This window comes from Petaurus breviceps, unplaced genomic scaffold (assembly GCF_028583685.1).
Source record: "Petaurus breviceps papuanus isolate PSGF00001 unplaced genomic scaffold, PetGlider_PUasm1.0 184, whole genome shotgun sequence".
Taxonomy (NCBI): domain Eukaryota; kingdom Metazoa; phylum Chordata; class Mammalia; order Diprotodontia; family Petauridae; genus Petaurus; species Petaurus breviceps.
In genome coordinates this window covers 12,548,525-12,566,783 of record NW_027185793.1, presented here as the reverse complement: position 1 = coordinate 12,566,783, position 18,259 = coordinate 12,548,525, and the positions used below count along the sequence as shown (strand labels likewise).

General features: G+C 37.1%; 1 protein-coding gene across 1 annotated transcript in view; it reads right to left on the bottom strand.

Moving 5' to 3' along the window:
- MAN2A1 (mannosidase alpha class 2A member 1) overlaps positions 1–18,259 on the bottom strand; it is a 236,724-nt gene that overhangs the window by 124,697 nt on the left and 93,768 nt on the right. The window contains exons 6-8 of the mRNA XM_069088155.1: positions 12,926–13,099; positions 10,803–10,989; positions 791–968 (exon numbers count right to left, since the gene is read on the bottom strand). Of these exons, the coding sequence (XP_068944256.1) occupies positions 791–968; positions 10,803–10,989; positions 12,926–13,099 (539 nt within the window). The remainder of the gene's footprint in view (positions 1–790; positions 969–10,802; positions 10,990–12,925; positions 13,100–18,259) is intronic.

Below are 18,259 nucleotides of genomic sequence, written 5' to 3'. Positions count from 1 at the left end.
ACACACACACACACAAAAAAAAAATAGCTGTGTAACGTTGGGCAAGTTACTTAACCCCAATTGCCCTCCAAAACGGCAAAAAAAAAAAAAAAGAACAAGGCAGCATGAGATAAACAATGTAGATGAAGGGACTCTGAAACGGGAAGGCACAGGCCTCCTGGAGAAGATTCCCACCTTTTAAGTCTCGTCTTGAAGGAAGCCACAGAAAACTAAGGGGGCAGATGTGCAGAAGTGGTGGCAGAGTATTCCAAGCATGAGGCCATGGATACAGGAAATGGAAGGTCACACTGGCAAACCTGCAAGTTAAGCTTGGACATCAGATGTCCAACTTGGTGTAGTTTAGCACTATAGTTTCTTTCAGGCAGAACCAAAATGAAATGTAATTGGGAAATGTTTAACAAAATACAATACAACACAGATAATGCTAATTTGTGTTTTTCTAAATAAACATGCAAGCCAGGGAGATCCCTTCCTATTTGAATTTGACTGGTACATTGGATCACAGAGGGTATGGAGAAGAGTAAGGCTTAACAAGGCTTAAAAAGTAGGAAGGGGCAAGGACATTAAGAACTTCAAATCCTCAACAGAGGCCTTTCTATTTTGATTCTGGAGGTAGTAACAGGAGATGATTTTCAACTCGGTGAAACAGTTTTATACAAAATCTACTAAAATTCTAAAAGACAGAGAAATGCAATGCAAAGAAACTAGAGCAGTTTAATTAAGAAACTTCAGTATCATTCAATATCAATATCATGAAAATATCATTTATATCTAAATATTTTCAAATTACCTTGACATGTAATTCAGGCTGAGAATTCAAATAATCAAAAATTCTCTGATAATTCTGGTACTGTTGATCCCATTCTGAGCTTTCACTGTAACGGAAATCATCTCCCAGAGGAGCCAAGAGCACTTTAGTACGGAAAAGTTTTGACTTCTTTCTGTACTGGTCTAACAACATCCATGCCCTTTAAAAATAAAATCAGTTTAATAAAATTTAGAATAGGGGGATAAAGGTACTTGATAAAAAGAAGAAAAAGTTATAAATACTGAAAAATGCTGCATGCATTTATATGTATGTATATGAGACAAAAAAGGTAGTAACAAATGAAAATTGAGCTCTAATAGAAATAAATTTGCTGTTAAGAATATTTTATATTGTTTATCTAACTGATGCACTTTTATTTCATTATCATTTCAAAATATATCTCTCCTTTCTTCTCTAAATCTCTAAGCCCTCTAGCCCCTGAAGAAAAAAAAGGATTTTAAAAGAAAAGCTTAGCAAAACTATCCTATTCATCAATCATCAAATATAGTAAACAATCAATGCCCAAAGTCTTCTATGTCTCTAAGAAAAGGTAGGAGTTAAATTTTTCTCTGCTCTACTCCCAAGTAAAAAACAGCCACAAAAAGGTTAACATTCATTTTCTTTTCGTTCTCTGAACTTAGAATATGGTAAATATTGTATATTTTGCTTTTCTGGTTTTTATTTAATTCCGAATCTGTTCCTGGTGAGTTTTCTCATGTTTCTCTGAATTTCTCACATTTGCTATTTCTTATGGTACAGTAATATTTCATTACATTTGTGAACCACACTTTGTTTATTCAGTCTCCAAACAACGGACATCTACTTTGTTTCCATTTTTGTGTAAGCAGAAAAAGTTCCATAATGGACTATTCAGCTGTGAATGAGACATCAATTTCTTTTTTCCTCCTCCTTTGGAGTATACATACAAAGTAATGGGATTCCCGCGTATGGGAATTAGTCCCTTTTAAAATATAATTCCAAGTTGCTTTCTAGAATAGATGACCAATTTACAGTTCGACCAAAAAGGTATTAATGTGCTTGTCTTTCCAAACACCTATAATGTTAACTATTCACATTTTTTTGTCATAGGAACCAATTTTCTGTGAATGAGGTGACTCCAAGCTGTTTTAACTAGCCTTTTTCTAATTATTAGTGATTTGAAGTAATGGCTATAATAGCTTATACTTTTTTCCCTGAGAATTGTTTGCACCACAGCCTATTTGAAAATAGATTGTTGTCTTAAATATTTGTCATAATTCCTTATTCATACCAGACGTCACACCCATATCAAAGATGGGACAAGTAAAAACTGCTTTTCCTAATTGAAAGCCTCTCTTCTTATCCTATCTGCATTGATTGTGTGTAGGTACAAGCTTTTCAGCTTTTTACATTCAGATTCCATATTCACACTTGTGAAAGATATCTCTTGGGGTTTTTTTTTAATGTTATGTGACTTTTTAAAAATTTTAGGTTATGTGACTTTTTATATTTAAATTGAGAATTCATTTTGGCACAAGGACTAAGAGGTTGCTTTAAAACTATTAATTTTTGCTAGTTTGCCTTCCAGTTTTTCCAAGAAATTCTTATTGAACAGGTAAAACCCTCCAAAAGCACACAATGTTCTTGGGTTTAATCAATACCAGATTACAGAGTCTGAACGTTTCAGTTTCTTTATCTAGACTGTTTCCCTGACCTACTTTTCTATTTTTTTAATTAGAACCAAATAATTCAGATAGTTATTGGTTTATAATACAACTTGAGGTCTAGAACTGCTATTCACCTTTCACTCCTTCTTTCTTCATTAGTTCTCTTAAGAGTCTATTCCTTTTTTTTCCCCTCCCAAACGAATACGATGTCACTTAAATACAAATCCTTTCAAAACTTGGCTCCAACCTTATTATATATTCATTCACATTCACACACACACACACACACACACACACACACACACACACACACACACTCTCTCTCTCTCTCTCTCCACCTCCAGTCTCTATAGCATTATACTTGCTCTCTTCCATTTTTGGAAAGCACTCCCTTCTTACTTCCACTTGTTATTCAAAATAGAAATACCGTCTCCATTTAAATCTGTTATCTTTTGCTTAGGTTCTCTATATTATAATTTTTATTACTTTATGGCTTACAAAGATAAGGTTAAAATTTTTGCATTTGAAAGTTAATTTATAAGTTCTTTGCATCCAACATGAAGATACTATGTGAGGTAGAGAAATACATTTTGTTGTGTTGTTTAGTCGTTTCAATCATATCTGACTCTTTGTAACCCCATTTGGATTTTTCTTGGCAAAGATATTGGAGTGGTTTATTATTTTCTTCTCCATTTCTATCTCCATATTTCCTTCTCCTTTTTCATTTCACAGATAAGGAGCCTGGAGCAAAGAGGGTGAAGTGACTTACCCACTGTGTGAGGCCACATTTGAACTCAGGAGAAGTAGACTTCCCAACTACAAACCTAACATTCTATCCACTGTACCACATTCAAAGAGATGCCACAGGTTTTAATTATCTAAGCTCTGTTATCTAATATCTAATAAACATCTAATTATCTAATCACTCTCTTAAACACTCTTTTCTTCTGTTTACCTGTTAGATTAGCACTAAAAAGGCATCTATTAAAATAACTATGTAAATGTCTTTTTGCTATTCCATTATTTTATACTTTATTAAATTAGATGCTACACTGATGGGGTGCTTGGGATCTATGTTTGTAAAATCAATTTGTAAACTCAATTTGTAATACCAATTTGTAACATCAGTAATGGTGGGGTGCTTAGGATCTATATTTGTAAACTCAATTTGTAATACCACTTTGTAACATCACTCTGTGAAACCAGTTTGTGAAATCACACTTTAACCTCCCCCCCCCAGCTTCAGAGCATTAACTCTGCCCAGCAAGAAGTCATGAATTGTTTATCTCAGCTTGGAACAAGTGACAAGCTATTCCTATGAATCTTTCACAAAAGTATCTATAAACATTCCAGCTTAGGCAACTATTATCTCCCCCTTGTATAGTGTGTCCCGCTGCCCCCATGAAACCTTTAGTACCCTATCTCTAGGTTGACTCCTTGGCTGCCTCAATGAATCCTTCAGGACCCTATCTCTGGGTTAACTCCTTAGCCTATTATCCACACACTGAGTCTCTGTTAGCCTTGGTTCAAAGACATCAATCTTGTCAAACATGACAAGATGGGTATCAGACTGGACACTTCTCAGTCAGCCCTTGACCGCTAGCTGACTTAGTGCCATTTCAAGCCTAAAACCACACCTCTAGGTAGTCCCCTCTTGGGCTTTTTCCCAGTGAATCATGGGCAATACACCTGAGCAGTTATATTAAAAATGCATGTTCCTTTAAACACTGACCCCACCTTAACTCCTCCCTAATCCCACCCTTAATCACTTAGTTAGCATAATTGGCAGGGGTTCTACTATGGATTCTCCTATAAAAATCTTAATTCTACCCCTTTAAGGTTGCAGGTCCTCTAAAGGACTCTTGCCCACTGGATAGCCTAACAATAAACTTGCAGGTCCCTCTGAAGGACCCTTGCCGCAGCGTACAATAAACTTTTACAACTCTGACTCCAAGTCTGCTTGGGCCTATTGAATTCTTTCAAGACTGAATCAAAGGCTTTCTGGTCTTAGATAAGATCAGAGATCCTGCTGAACCTATTGTGAGCCATCCCTCATCAACACCACTTGGTATATCTGTTTAATTAGTAATTGTTTTCACCTATGGTATCTTGAAGTATAATGTAATTTCACTAGTTATCTCTTGATATTGCAAATATTGATTTTTGCTTGTCTAATACCATGGTAACTACTACTTTCTGGAACACCTAACAGAGTAATTTTTTCCCCAGGCTTTTATTTCCATTTTTAAGGGATCTCTATTTCTAATGGTTTTCTCATATATGGCAAATTTTTCTCATCCATTCTGCCATTGAACTTCATTTTATTCAGATGTCTAATCTATTCACATTTAAGGTTATGATGAACAGGCTTGTGTTTTCCTACATCTATGAATCTGGTATGGACTTTTATGCCTTTCTTTTAAGTGAACACTCTGTCCCTGCAAATAACTTTGCTTCCAGTACTATAATATTAGTCTTTTCCCGTGGAATCTTCTCCTTTCAACTATTCACGTTTCCCTGTCCTATTTAAAATCCTATTAATTCACTTAAATGGTTAATTTTACATGTGTCTCCTATCCCTACATACTTCTTATCCTTTCTTTTGCCCATGTAGAGAGGTATATGATTCAAAACTGTCTCTTTCTGTGACCCTTTCATCTATCTCAACATTCTGGGTTTGGCAGTCTTAAAAAAAAGTTTACTTAATTTGTTCTGCTTCTTTTTCTACTGACTTTGACTCCGATTTCTGGTTTTCTAACTCATGGCCTAAAATTTTTTCCTCAGGTACCAAATCTGAGTGCCCTCCTCTATTTCAAAGTTATTCCATTTCTAATTCTTTCCTAATCCTTCCTCTTGAGCATATTTAAATTTTATTTTAGTTTATTTCCTTTCAACAGGATATTTTATTTTTTACTGTGCTTCATACTTTGAAATATTTATGAAGGAAATTGCATCACATAACTTGCAGCTAAAAACTTCCAAATGTGAGCTCCCCCATGAGATAGTAAGCTCCTTGAAAGCAGTCCTATTTTCTTTAATGTATCCCTAGTGTTTGGCACAGTGCTTTATAGTCATCACTTAGTATAAACTTTAAACACTCTTTGTGGTGGGAGCTACCTAAAACAGGTACTGGTATGTAGGGTCTATTCCCATTTCCTGGCCTTACAGCAATCTCACTGCTGCTACCAACAGATAATCATAGCTCTAGATACATATGCTCCACATCACACTAAGCATGGCAGGGATCATACAGATATAGATACACAGACAATGCTCCTCTTCTCTCCTCCTCTCCTCTCCTCCTCTTTCTCTTCCTCCTTCTCTTGATCTTCTCTCCCTCCCTCCCTTACTCCCCTGAAGTTTCATAAAGAGGGAGTCTCCAATGGCACCCATTAAACCTAGACAAAGTTCATTATGATACCCCATATCTTCCCTGCTCCCCTTTCTTAAGTGTGACTAGACTTCCAGTCTCTCTATCCTAAGAACATTTCTTCCATTCCATTTATCCTCCTCTGCCACAACACTGGCACTTACCACTGTATTATTCCTCCCATGAAAATTTGTTGTTTTGATATTGAAAATGTAAAGTTTAAGCACTATCTGCCTTGGAGTTTCAAGTGCAAGAATTTTCCTCTAGATTAAAGATCTGACCATTCACTACTTAGTTATCCAGGCAAAATCAACAATATGATATGGAGATAACAAGAGGGCAGCGCTAAACTGAATTGGTTCACAAATTGGTCAAGATGGGGAAAATGGGAGAGAGTAGATAGTGCATGGGAGATGGCTTGGGAGAGAACAGAGAAATCAAGCGATTGGAGGGCAATTTTTGTACAAAATTTGTACAGACAAAAAAGAGGATCCTATAAGGGAAGGCAGAGGAAGAAGTGAAAAGCCAGTAGATTATGGTTGAGTAAGGGGATTTCAGAATTCAGAAATGGCATATTTGTGAATGATGGCAAGATCAAGTGCATGACTACCATAATGTATGCCTAAGGTAGGGTGAAAGAGTAGCTCACAGGAAGTAAGTAGTTTGAGGAACTAAATCATCAGGGTGCTTGAGGGAGTCAACATGTATGTTGAAGTCCCCTAGTATGAGGGCAAAAGTTGAGATAAAAAAATTGCTAAACACGTACAAAACTCATCAAGGAAAGAAGAGGAGTGACCTTGAGTCTATAGACAGCAATTATGTGGATTGTGTAGTAGATATGAAGAGCATGAACCTCAAAGGAAGAAATGTTATTGAGGGAAAGAGGTAGAAGAATGCTGAAGTAGTGTTACAACTCCCTTGCCTCAACTAATTAACCAAGGAGAATGAGTGAAGGTTCAGTCAGTATAAGAAAAGAGTGAACAGGGAGTTGGTGTCATCTGAGGGGAGACAGATTTCAGGAATAACTAGCAGATGGAAGGAGTGGAAAAGATAAAGATTTAGCATAAAAGGAAGTTTGTTACCTATAGAAGAGGCACAGTGAAAGTACTAGGTGGTGTTTAGTTGAAATTTGTGGGTGGGAGAGTTGCAGTGGATGGTAATAAAGAATTCAGTGTTATAGTGAGGCAGGCAGGGGAGAATGCGGTTTATGATATACATAATGATCTACAGGTTTCAGAATGAATGGGATATGAAAGGTATGATCAGGTATGACAATGTTTAACACTGAGTGGAGGGAGTCACTCTTCCCAATGGATGGTGGAGATCAGTTGAAGGCAAGTGAAGTATAAGACAGGAATCACAAAGTCAGACAGGTGTCTCGGCTTCCTCTTACGGGCAGGAAAAGGATGAAGCAGGAGACAGAAAAGAGTGAAGCAGTCTAACCTGCACAAAAGGAATTTCTTATTTTGCAGGATCATTTCAGCCCTGAAACTCACACTTCTTCAGGATTCTTTCTCCCTTAGGGTCCTTCCTCCTACAGATTGAAGGTCAGAGACCTCTCCTCTGTGGACTCACAACTATTCCATTTTGAGAATCGCTTCCATTTTATTTACACACCTATGTCTGTACGGAGCAGCAAGGCGGCACAGCGAATAGAGCACTGAACTTAGAGACAGGAAGACTCATCATCCTGAGTTCAAATATGACCTCAGATGCTTATGAGCTGTGTGACTTCTGAGCAACTCAATTAACCGTGATTGCTTCAGTTTCCTCATCTAGAAAATGAGCTGGAAAAGGAAATGGCCAAGCACTCCAGTATCTCTGCTCAGAAAATCCATTTGGTGTCACAAAGACTTGGACACAATTGAAAAATAACGATTATGTCTATACTCTACCATTAGTACTTGCAATAGGATGTGCCATGATATCTTCTTGTGCAACCTGTTTTGAGAAATAATCGAGCCTCCCCTGCATCTTGTTAGGCAGAAACCTCTAATCCTAAAACAGGTAAAAGGGTTACTGCACCAGATAAGCCTCAAGTCCCAGCAACAAGGATATTGACTAATAAACATCTGACCTATCCCCACTCCTCTACAGCCCTACAAAAACTGTTTCCTCACTTGAACAGCGTGATGCTAATGGACCAGGAGAGGCAGCCTTGCTGGAGAACTCAAAAAACCCTGGTTGGTTTACAAATTCCTGTCCCTTCACACCTCTGAGATCCTCCATTTGAGGGTGGAGCCCAGACCAGCCATCTCTTCCTATTTCAAGTGGCTTTCAACTTCCTCATCAAATACCCCCCCTGCCCCAAACTGTCCCACCTCCCCACTCCTGATTTTTTGCTTGGCTTTTGTGGTTGTTATTACTGTTGTTTTTCCTCATTTAATTGTAAACTCCTTGAGGGCAGAGAGAGTCTTTTGCCTTTCTCTGTATTCCTAGAACCTAGCTCAATGTCTGGTGAAGCTACCTACTGTCGTAGCAGAGACATGCTTAATAAACGTTCCCAGCCTAACTCAGTGACTCTCTTCTTAACTGTCTTACAGCAGAGGTATCACATATTCAGCCCACAACACTTGAGAGCATGGCTCAAAATGAGATTAAAATGTAACTGGGATAATATTGAACAGAAAAATATAAATACAATTAAACAGATAATATTACAGTTTAAAACTAAGTCACTATGTCTCAGGGATCTTTATGTATGGATTAGCAGACCCCATTTCTATGTGAATTTAACACGACTGTTCTAGTGTCTGGCTTCTGAACCAATCATTCAGCCCAAACTGCTCTATTCAAAGTACCAATGATCCCTTAATTTCCAAATTCAACCACCTTTTCTCAAATCTGTCATCCTTCTTGACCTCTATGTAGACTTTGACACTGTTAATCATTCTCTTGACCTTGTTTCTTTCTTTTACACATTTGTGATACCACACACATCTGGTTTTCCTCCTATCAATCTGACCGCTCCTCAGTCACCACTGATGTATCTTTATCCCTGTCACATCCAATAATCATGTGTATCCAACCAAGACTCTGTCCTGCTCAGCTCCTTTTCTGTCCTGTACCAACTTTCGTTTCTCCCTCTATAAATCTTCATTTGGTGATCTCATCAGCTCCCATGGATTTAATAACCATCTCTATTCTAAAAATTCTCAAATCTACCTATCCTAGAACATTCATTATCTTTCCCCAAAAATCTACCCCTCCTACTACCTTCCCTATTACTATACAAGGCAATATCATCCTCCCAGTTCCTCAGGCTTCCAATCTAGAGGTCCTGGACTCCCCACTATCTTTCACTTCCCCCACATACAGTAAGTTCCCAAGGTCTGCTGATTTCACCTTTGAAATATATAATACACCCTCTCTCCTTTGATACTGCCATCACCCTGATGCAGGTTCTCATCACCTCACATCCGAACTATTCCAACCATCTCTGCTGGTTGGTCTGTCTGCTCCAAATCTCTCCCCACTGCATTCCAACTTCCACTCAATCAGCAAAGTGTTTTTTCTAAAGCACTAAAGTTGGCTCTAAAGATCCAACCATATCATCCCTTTACTTAATAAATTCAAGTGGTCCTCTGTCACCTCCACAATTAAATATAAAATCCTCCATTCATAAGTCAAAGCCCTTCATAAACCGCCACCCCTCCCCCAATACCCTTCAATCCATTGACAATGGTATTCTTGCAGTTACTTACACAAAATCCTCCAGCTCCTAACTTAATATTTTCACTTGCTGTCAATTATGCATGGAATGTTCTCCCTCCTCCCTCCTGGCTTCCCTCATGTTCAAACTAAAATTCCACCTTCTACAGGAAACTTTTCTCAAATCCCTCTTTTTTCTAACCCATACTCTTAGGTTGATTATTTCCTAGTTATCCTATATAGCTTGTTTATACATAATTATTTGCATGTTTTGTTTATAACAATCAATTCAACAGACACTTTATTAACTGCCTAATATGTGCAGAAGACCAAACTAGATACTTAAAACTGAAACAGAGAAAAAGCATACATCCTCTTCTCACTGAGTGTCAACAGTCTAAGAAACAATGAAATGAAAAGGAACCCAGTATTATGCACTTAATTATAATGAGATTCATTAATGGCACAATCATTTTTTTAAAATAACATTAATCATTCATACAATAATGAATTAAATATTTATAAAATGTAAACACTAACATTTTTTCTTCAACTCAGAAAACAGTTTAAAAAATTGTGCAATATATAGGATAGCCCAAAAGTCTTAGTCAGTTTAATAAGTTTAAGCAGGTTAAGTTAAGATAAAGCTTTAGCTTCAAACTGCACTTTTGGTGCACATCTCTTGATCCCTGGGATCACTCTTACACACCATAATAATCAACATTTTAAAATACAAATAAATTTATTTTAATGGTGGTATCTTTTACCAATTTTGTGAAGAACTAAGTTATATTATCAAAGTATATACAATGATTCATATATAGCAGAATGCAGTGAAGGAGAAACGGATAAGAACGGATGGACACCATACTACTATTCGTCTCCATAAAACTGAACCTATAGGCGTTTGATCAGTTTCCATTAATATCTTCATGTAATATTAAGTGAATATTTATTGTGCAGAAAACATTTTATGAAAGAAAAATTAGCAAAGTTTAAGAGTACCTGTGATTGGGGCGGCCAGGTAGCACAGTGAGTAAGAGCACCGGCCCCAGAGTTGGGATGACCTGGGATCAAATACCAGCTCAGACACTTAGCACCCACCCAGAAACACCTGGCCATGTAACCTTGAGCAAGTTACTTAACCCCAATTGCTTAGGGGTGGCCAGGTGGCACAGTGAGTAAGAGCACTGGCCCCCGAGTCGGGATGACCTGGGATCCAATCTGGGCTCTGATACTTAGCACCACACCCAGAAATAACTGGCTGTGTAACCTTGAACAAGTTACTTAACCCCAATTGCTTCAAAAAAAAAAAAAAAAAGAGTACCTGTGATTGACATTTCCTTGATGTATTGCTTCTGGAGGGACTCTCCAGGGACAGCTGATTCTACCTCCAGGAAGTCGTTTAAAATCAAATTGGCAACATATTTTAGGATCAGGCCCACAAGTATGAGGTACATCATAACTATAAAATGGCATCATATGGCAAAATATATCTGTACTAGATCCCAAATCTAAAATTAAGAACATAACAATGAATATTATTAACAACTTTCCTCCAAAGTTCTCTAAAATTTTTATTCAACTTTTTTTTTGGGGGGGGGGGGGTAGGGGTATTTGGGAGGGACACGGAATTACTGGAACTAATTTCAAAGGTATAGTCAATCAGTAAAGATTTACTAAGTGACTAATATTGTACTAGTAACTGTGCTAATCAACAGAGATACAAAAAGGGGCAAGATAGTGCCAGTCCCCAAGAAGTGTGCAATATAGTAAGGGTGACAACCAGCAAATAAAATATATAGAAACAAGAAACACACGGAATTAATAGGAAATAATTAACAGAAGAAAGGCACTAGAATGAAGAGGAGTTAGGAAAGGCATCCTGTATATTGGGACATACAGGTAGTAGGCAAAGAGGAGGGCATAGAATATGTCTAGGCATGGGGGAGAGTCAGAAAAAATTCCCACTGCTAAGAGATGGAGTGACTTGTTTGAATAAAAGCGAGGCCAGTGTCACTGAATCAGAGTATATAGCAGAGAATAAGGTATAAAAATACTGCAAAGGGAGGAAAGGGGCTATATTAAGAAAAGCTTTGAACATAAATGGGTTTTTTATTTGATTTTGGACGTGATAGGAAACCACTCGAATTTCTTGAGTGGGGGGTAAAAAAGATGTGGTTAGACCTGTGCTATAGGAAAATGATTTTGCTGTTTGTGTAGAGGAAGAACTGGAAGAGAGAAAGAGGCTGACCAACTAGCAAGCTATTAAAGTAATCAAGGTAAGGGCTGCAGAGGGTCTATACTAGAATGGTGGGGCTGTCAGAGAAGAAGGAAGCATGTATGCAAGGGTGTAAAAGTGAAATTGACAGGCCTAGAGAAAAGCTTGGGGGGTGTAGAGAGAAGAGATAGGCAGAGTACAGGATACCTCTTACGTTAGGAGCCTGAGGGTCTGGGAGGATAGTGTAGGCCTATATATATATATATTAATAAGGAAGGTAGAAGGGGTTGTAGGAGGGCTTAAGAGAGAAAAGATAGTAAGTTTCACTTTGGATAAAGTGAGTTTTAGACGTTTTCTGGACATTCAATAAGAGATGTCTGAAAGGTAGCAGGAGATGGGAGATCAGCAGAGAGATTCCAGTTCAACATTCTCTCAGAAAAGTATACACATCTTATTGCTGGTAAGATTTTCTACTTGTGCAGCAAAGAGAAAAAAGGGGGAAAAAAACCTTACAGAATTACAAACTATCAGGGTCTACACACAAGACAATTACCTTGATGTAGTGGCATTTTGTAACTATATCACAATTATAATTTTGAAAGCCTACATATTCTGAGAAATCCAAAGGCAACAAATATTTGATGAAAATAGTTCAAAACAGGGGCGGCCAGGTGGCGCAGTGAGTAAGTGCACCGGCCCCAGAGTCGGGATGACCTGGGATCGAATCTGGGCTCAGATATTTAGCACCACACCCAGAAATAACTGGCCATGTAACCTTTTGCAAGTTACTTAACCCCAATTGCTTTAAAAAAAAAATAGTTCAAAACAAGTAAGATGATAATTGAGTTGTTCTGATAAGCAATTTTATAGCTAAGCAAATGCTTCACATGTTATTAACAGTATATCATTCTGAAATTTTATTTGTAAAATATTATCTTTTATTTACATATTACCTCTGCACAGAAAGCAAAGGTGCCAAGGTTATTGTACATTACTATCCCAGGTTTATAATCAATTTTTAAAATGTCTCTATGATTGTAACATGTTACAATTGTGCAATTTTAACACTCTTATTTTGATAGGTGCTTTTAATACTCTAAATGAAAATTAAATTAAAAAAACTCTTGAAATGAGAAATATTATACAAACCCTCATATCAAGTACCACATTAACTTTATAAGGTGCTGACTTGATAAAGTGGAATCTTCATCACTGATAACTGTACATACCCCAATTTTGTCTCCAATAAAATTCTAGTGACTTTGTGGTTGCAAAGTATTTTTTAACTGCATAATGAACTCTCTGGATAAGCATATTGGAAAATCCAGTGCGTTTCAGAAGATATGCCATTGTTGGTGAATGTCCAAATGGATCAATAGCCCAGCCTGACCTAGGTTTCACTCCTATTGAAAAAAAGTTAAAATTAACGTCTTCTAAAAAACATTGGTAAAATAGGTCAAATACATAATATTAGTTAAAGTATACATGTGGGATTCAGAACTAAAACATCACAGTGCAAGCATAGCAACAGCTTTTCTCTCCTGAGTAGGAGAGATGAGCCAACCTGTATGATCTCTCACCCTTGCCCAACAGCCCCAGTCTACTTTTCTCTCTTCTAAGCTCACTGAAATTAATACAGGAAACAACAGACAAGACAATGAATGGCACAACTTTGTTCTATCTTTTGCCTTCTCAATGCCATACTTAGCCTACTTTATTTACATTTCTCATTTTAGAAACGTTTAAGTTTGTAACAAAGTCCATGGAGTCAATCTTTCTCCACTTAGATGCCTCATATTAAGCCTCCTCTACTTTTCTAACAGGCCACATGTTCTCATATTTAAGAGGAAAAAAGCAGAATAGCTGATAAAAGTCTGGAAAGCATCCCACTTTACAAACTTGATCCTATTTTACTAAATTTTCTCAATAAAGCATGTCTTCATCACATGTGAAAATATTCTCTTATTCACAAGGAAATATTTTCAAAATGCGGTCTCAAATTAACCTCAGAACAAAGAGATATCAATTTTTTTATTGATAGCAGCATACCTGTAAGGAACGAATAGAATTGTAGGGTCATAGATTTAGAGTTGGAAGGAACCTTTGAGTCACTGAGTCTAATCCTTTCATTTTCCAGGTAAAGAAACTGAGGTTCATAACGATGAAGTAACTTGACCAGGACAGTATAAAGAGTAAATGGCACAACTATAAGCATAACAGAGAAAAGCAGCATCTGGATATATTTCGGCTGTTTCAGAGATAAGATTCTAAAGACTGAATTAATAATACATAGAACACAATACACATATGCAATGTGTAATATACAACATAATATAAATGAAATTACACATGTATATATTGTCTTTCTCCCCGACTTGAGGGCAGAGGCTGTTTTATTTCTGCCTGTGATATACCTAATGGATTTGCACATTTTGTCGTTTTTCAGTAGTTTCAGTCATGTCCTACTTTTCAGGACTCCATTTTGGGATTTTCTTGGCAAAGATACAAGAGTGGTTCTTCAACTCATTTTACAGATGAGGAAACTGAGGTAAGCTGGGTTCAGAGGTTAGGTTCAGACATAGGTTCAGACAGCTAGTGTCAGAAGGTGGATTTGAACTCAAGAAAATGGATCTACCTAAGTCCAGGCCTGGCACTCTATTCAATGTACCATTTATAGGAGATCATGAACTGGATCACCTCCATAGGCTTGGTCTTACCACACAGCAGGCTACATGGCAGTGTTAACACCAAAAGAGTAGCTCATTTGATCCACAGGACATTGATGGAGGAGAAAGTGGTCTTAGTCTTTGGGGACAGGGTTTTTAGGCTCTCATCTCCTCCAGATCCAGAATGGGAGGCAGCAGCCAGATGAGGGCACTCGGAGTCACACTATAAGTCACTGCTGGAATGGATGGTTAATGCTTATCTTCCTTAACCTTTTGTGAATTATCTCATTGAGAAGGTTGTAGAGAACTAGTGCTTCTATTTTTTCTCCTCTCACCTTCTTAACTCCCTAAATTCTGACTTCTAACCTTATCATTCAAATGAAACCGTGCTTTCCAAAGTAACCAAAGATCTCTTAATTGCAAACCTAGTAGTCATTTCTCATTTCTCTGCAGCTTCTGATGCTGTTGATCATCCTTTTCTCCTCGATAATTTTTCTCCTCTAGGTTTTCCTGACACTCTCTTCATTATCTTCCTACCTACCAGAAGGTTGTGCATTAGTAGCCCTTCCCCATCTGGATCTTCACCCAGGTCAGACCAACTGACCATGGATGTCGGGCAAGGCTCTAGCCTAGGCTCCCTTCTCTTCTTACTCTATACCATCTCATCAGCTCCTGTGGATTCAATTATCATCTATACAAATGATTTTCGTAATCTTCTCCTCATCGCTAGTCTTGCACCTCCAAGTGACTACTGGAAAATTCAAACCTGATGTCTTATAAAGATTAAATTCAACGTCTAAAAAGACTCATTCTCTTGGCCCCCCAAGTTCTCCCCTTCTCTCTATAACTGTCAAATTCCACCCTGCTAATAACCCAGTCTGCCTTTCAACATGTAAGTATCACTTTCAATTATTCTCTCACATTCCATATACAGTATCATTTCTCTCTTTCCAACATCTCATCTATACACTCTTCTCTACTCTCATGTTACACCATGATGTGAACCTTCATCACCTAAGACCCAGACTACTTCAACAGCCTGCTGGTTGGTTCCCCCACCACAGATCTTTAACCAGTCCATTCTGTACTCAACTATCAAAATGATCTTCCTAAGTAAAGCACATATCTATATCCATGTCCTATTTCCCCCACTCAATAAAACCCCAGTGGCTCTAAAATGACTCTGACATAAAAAAACCAAAATCTTCTAGCTTGTAAAAACCCTTCAAAAACCTGGTCACTTCCTATTTTAAAAGTCTTATGTTTTACTCCTTTTGAAATACTCTATGATTTACTGACATAGTCTCCTGACTCCATGCATTTTCACTGTCTGGCCCTCCAGCCTAGAACAAAATTTTCCCTCTTCATTTCTACTTCCTGGCTTCTTTCAAGAAGTTTTTTCTCAAGTGCCCTAAATGTTAAGTGTTTTTCTGATTGAGATGACTTTCAATAACATGTGCATCTGTATTCACATCTGTAATATACAAAATTTTACACATATATATTCCTATGTGTATATTTCTACATATAGTTGCTATTTGTATATGTTGTATTATAGTATGAATGTCTGTATATATGCATATACAGACATACACTTACATGTATATACATACATATACATATACACACATAATACATATTTGCATAAGTTTGTGGTATGTAGTTTTTTTTCATACTTGTAACCTTCACTGCAATGTGAACTTCTTGAAAAGAGCATGGAATTTTTTTTTTTACTTTCTTTGTATTCTCTCCTTAGGAAGAAGCTAAGTGGTGCAATGGAAAGAGCACTAGCGATAGAGTCCAGAAGACCTGAGTTCAAATCCAACCTCATATATTTACTATCTGTATGACTGTGCCAAGTCACAAACCTCTGTCTGCCTTAGTTTCATCATTAGTAAAATGTAAAAGATACTATAATATAGTATTTATATAGTACACAGTATTATATTACAACATATTTATAATGATAATATATTTATAATAAAACTAATATATAATGTTATAATAGCACTATTTCTCAAAAGTTGTTATGAGGATGAAATGAAATGTGCAAAGCATTTTTCAAACCTTAAAGTGCTACATAGATGCACACTGTTAATCTTTTCTGTTTGTAATACTTCTCTGGGAAGGGAAAGGGAGAATGACAGAGAGAAATGTAGGTGACATAATGTAGGCAAAAGATAGGGAGGTAGGTGGCACAGTGGATAGAACACCAGACCTGGAGTCAGGGAGAACTGAGTTCAAATCCAGCTTCAGACATTTAATAGCTATGCGATGCTGGGCAAGTCACTTAACCTTTCTTGCCTCAGTTTCCTCACCTGTAAAATGAGCTGGAGAAGAAAAAAGCACACCACTCCAGTATCTTTACCAAGAAAACCAAATGGGGTCACAAAGAGTCAGACACGACTGAAATAACTGAACAAAAAAGCAAGAAGTACCAATAAAGTCTTATTTAAAAATTGAATTGAGAAAACTGCAAAGTTGGAAAACTGAAAAGTTGAGAAATAAAGAGCCAAATTACTATATTATAAACTATTACTCAAAAAAACTACCTTTAGTATTAATTTAAAATAGAAAAGCACACTGGTAGAACAAACTAAATTTAAAAAACAATCAGAAACAAATTAACTTTTTTACTTAACCCCAACAAAAAACCTGAGGGTAGGACTCCTTTTTGGACTAGAATTGCTAGGCAAATTAGAAAATAGTGGGAAAAAATAAATATATACCAACATCTTATTCCACAAGTCTAAGTGACAGGGCATTAAAAAATAAAGGAACAAGCTTATGTAAGCTCCAAATGGCTATGTGACTTAACAGGTAATATTATGTTTTTTAAAAGAAAAATAGAATATGAAGATCATTAGTTTTATGGCTCAATTACAGTTGAAAATTGAAAAGCTTTTGCATAAACAAAATCAGTGCAGCTAGTTTAAGAAAGGAAACTGAGCTACAGAAGGATCTTTGTTGCAGATACTTAAAGGTCTAAGATCTGGGGCATCTCAGGCAAGTTTCTTTAATTTTTTCTCTCCAAAGAATCCTTTATTGACCAGGAAACTAACACAAATATAATAGACTCTCCTAAGATTTTTAATGATGTTTTAAGCTCTTCATGATCAAAGATTAACTTGTCTTGTCTACAATTTAAAACTTTTTACAACCTTACCCTTTCCTACCTTCCTACTCTATTTTTTTCCCTCCACATAATCTACAATCTGTCAGTGTTGGTGGCTTCCTCAAATATGACACTCCCTTTCCCATCTGAAAGTCTATTTATTGGCTGCCTCATACACCTGGAATGTTCTGCCTGACCTCTGCCTCACTTCTCTGGCTTCCTTCAAGACGGAGTTAAAAACTCACCTTCTGCAGGAGACATTTCCTACTTTGATTCTAGAGCATTCCTTTATTCTGAAACTGCCTTCCATCTACACTGTAGTAACCCTATATGTACATAGTTGTAGACATCCTGTTCATCCATAATTATCATCCCTCTCCCCAACCTGACTGAGCTTTTGAAGGTAAGTAATGTGTTTTTGCCTTTCTTTGCATTCCAAGTGCTTAGCATAGTGTCTAGTACACAGGAAGCACACTTAAGAGCTATTTGTTGACTGACTGAAGCAAAAGAATAACTTTCAGATATTGAAAGCCCTGAGACCCTCATCACGGTGTGTATTACATGTTGCAATGTAGGTTAAAGACTGCAGTACATCCAGGCCTGCCTATTTGGCACAACTCTTATCCAACTTCTCCCCTAAGTTAACCACAGAAAGCTCACCCAACATGCTGGAGCCAACTTTCTCTTGACTTTGCTAGGATATCAGTGGAACACACAAGTTGTCCATTACTTATCCTGAGCCTATTTTGCTTTTTCAATCACAAATTTCTTTGATGATATCT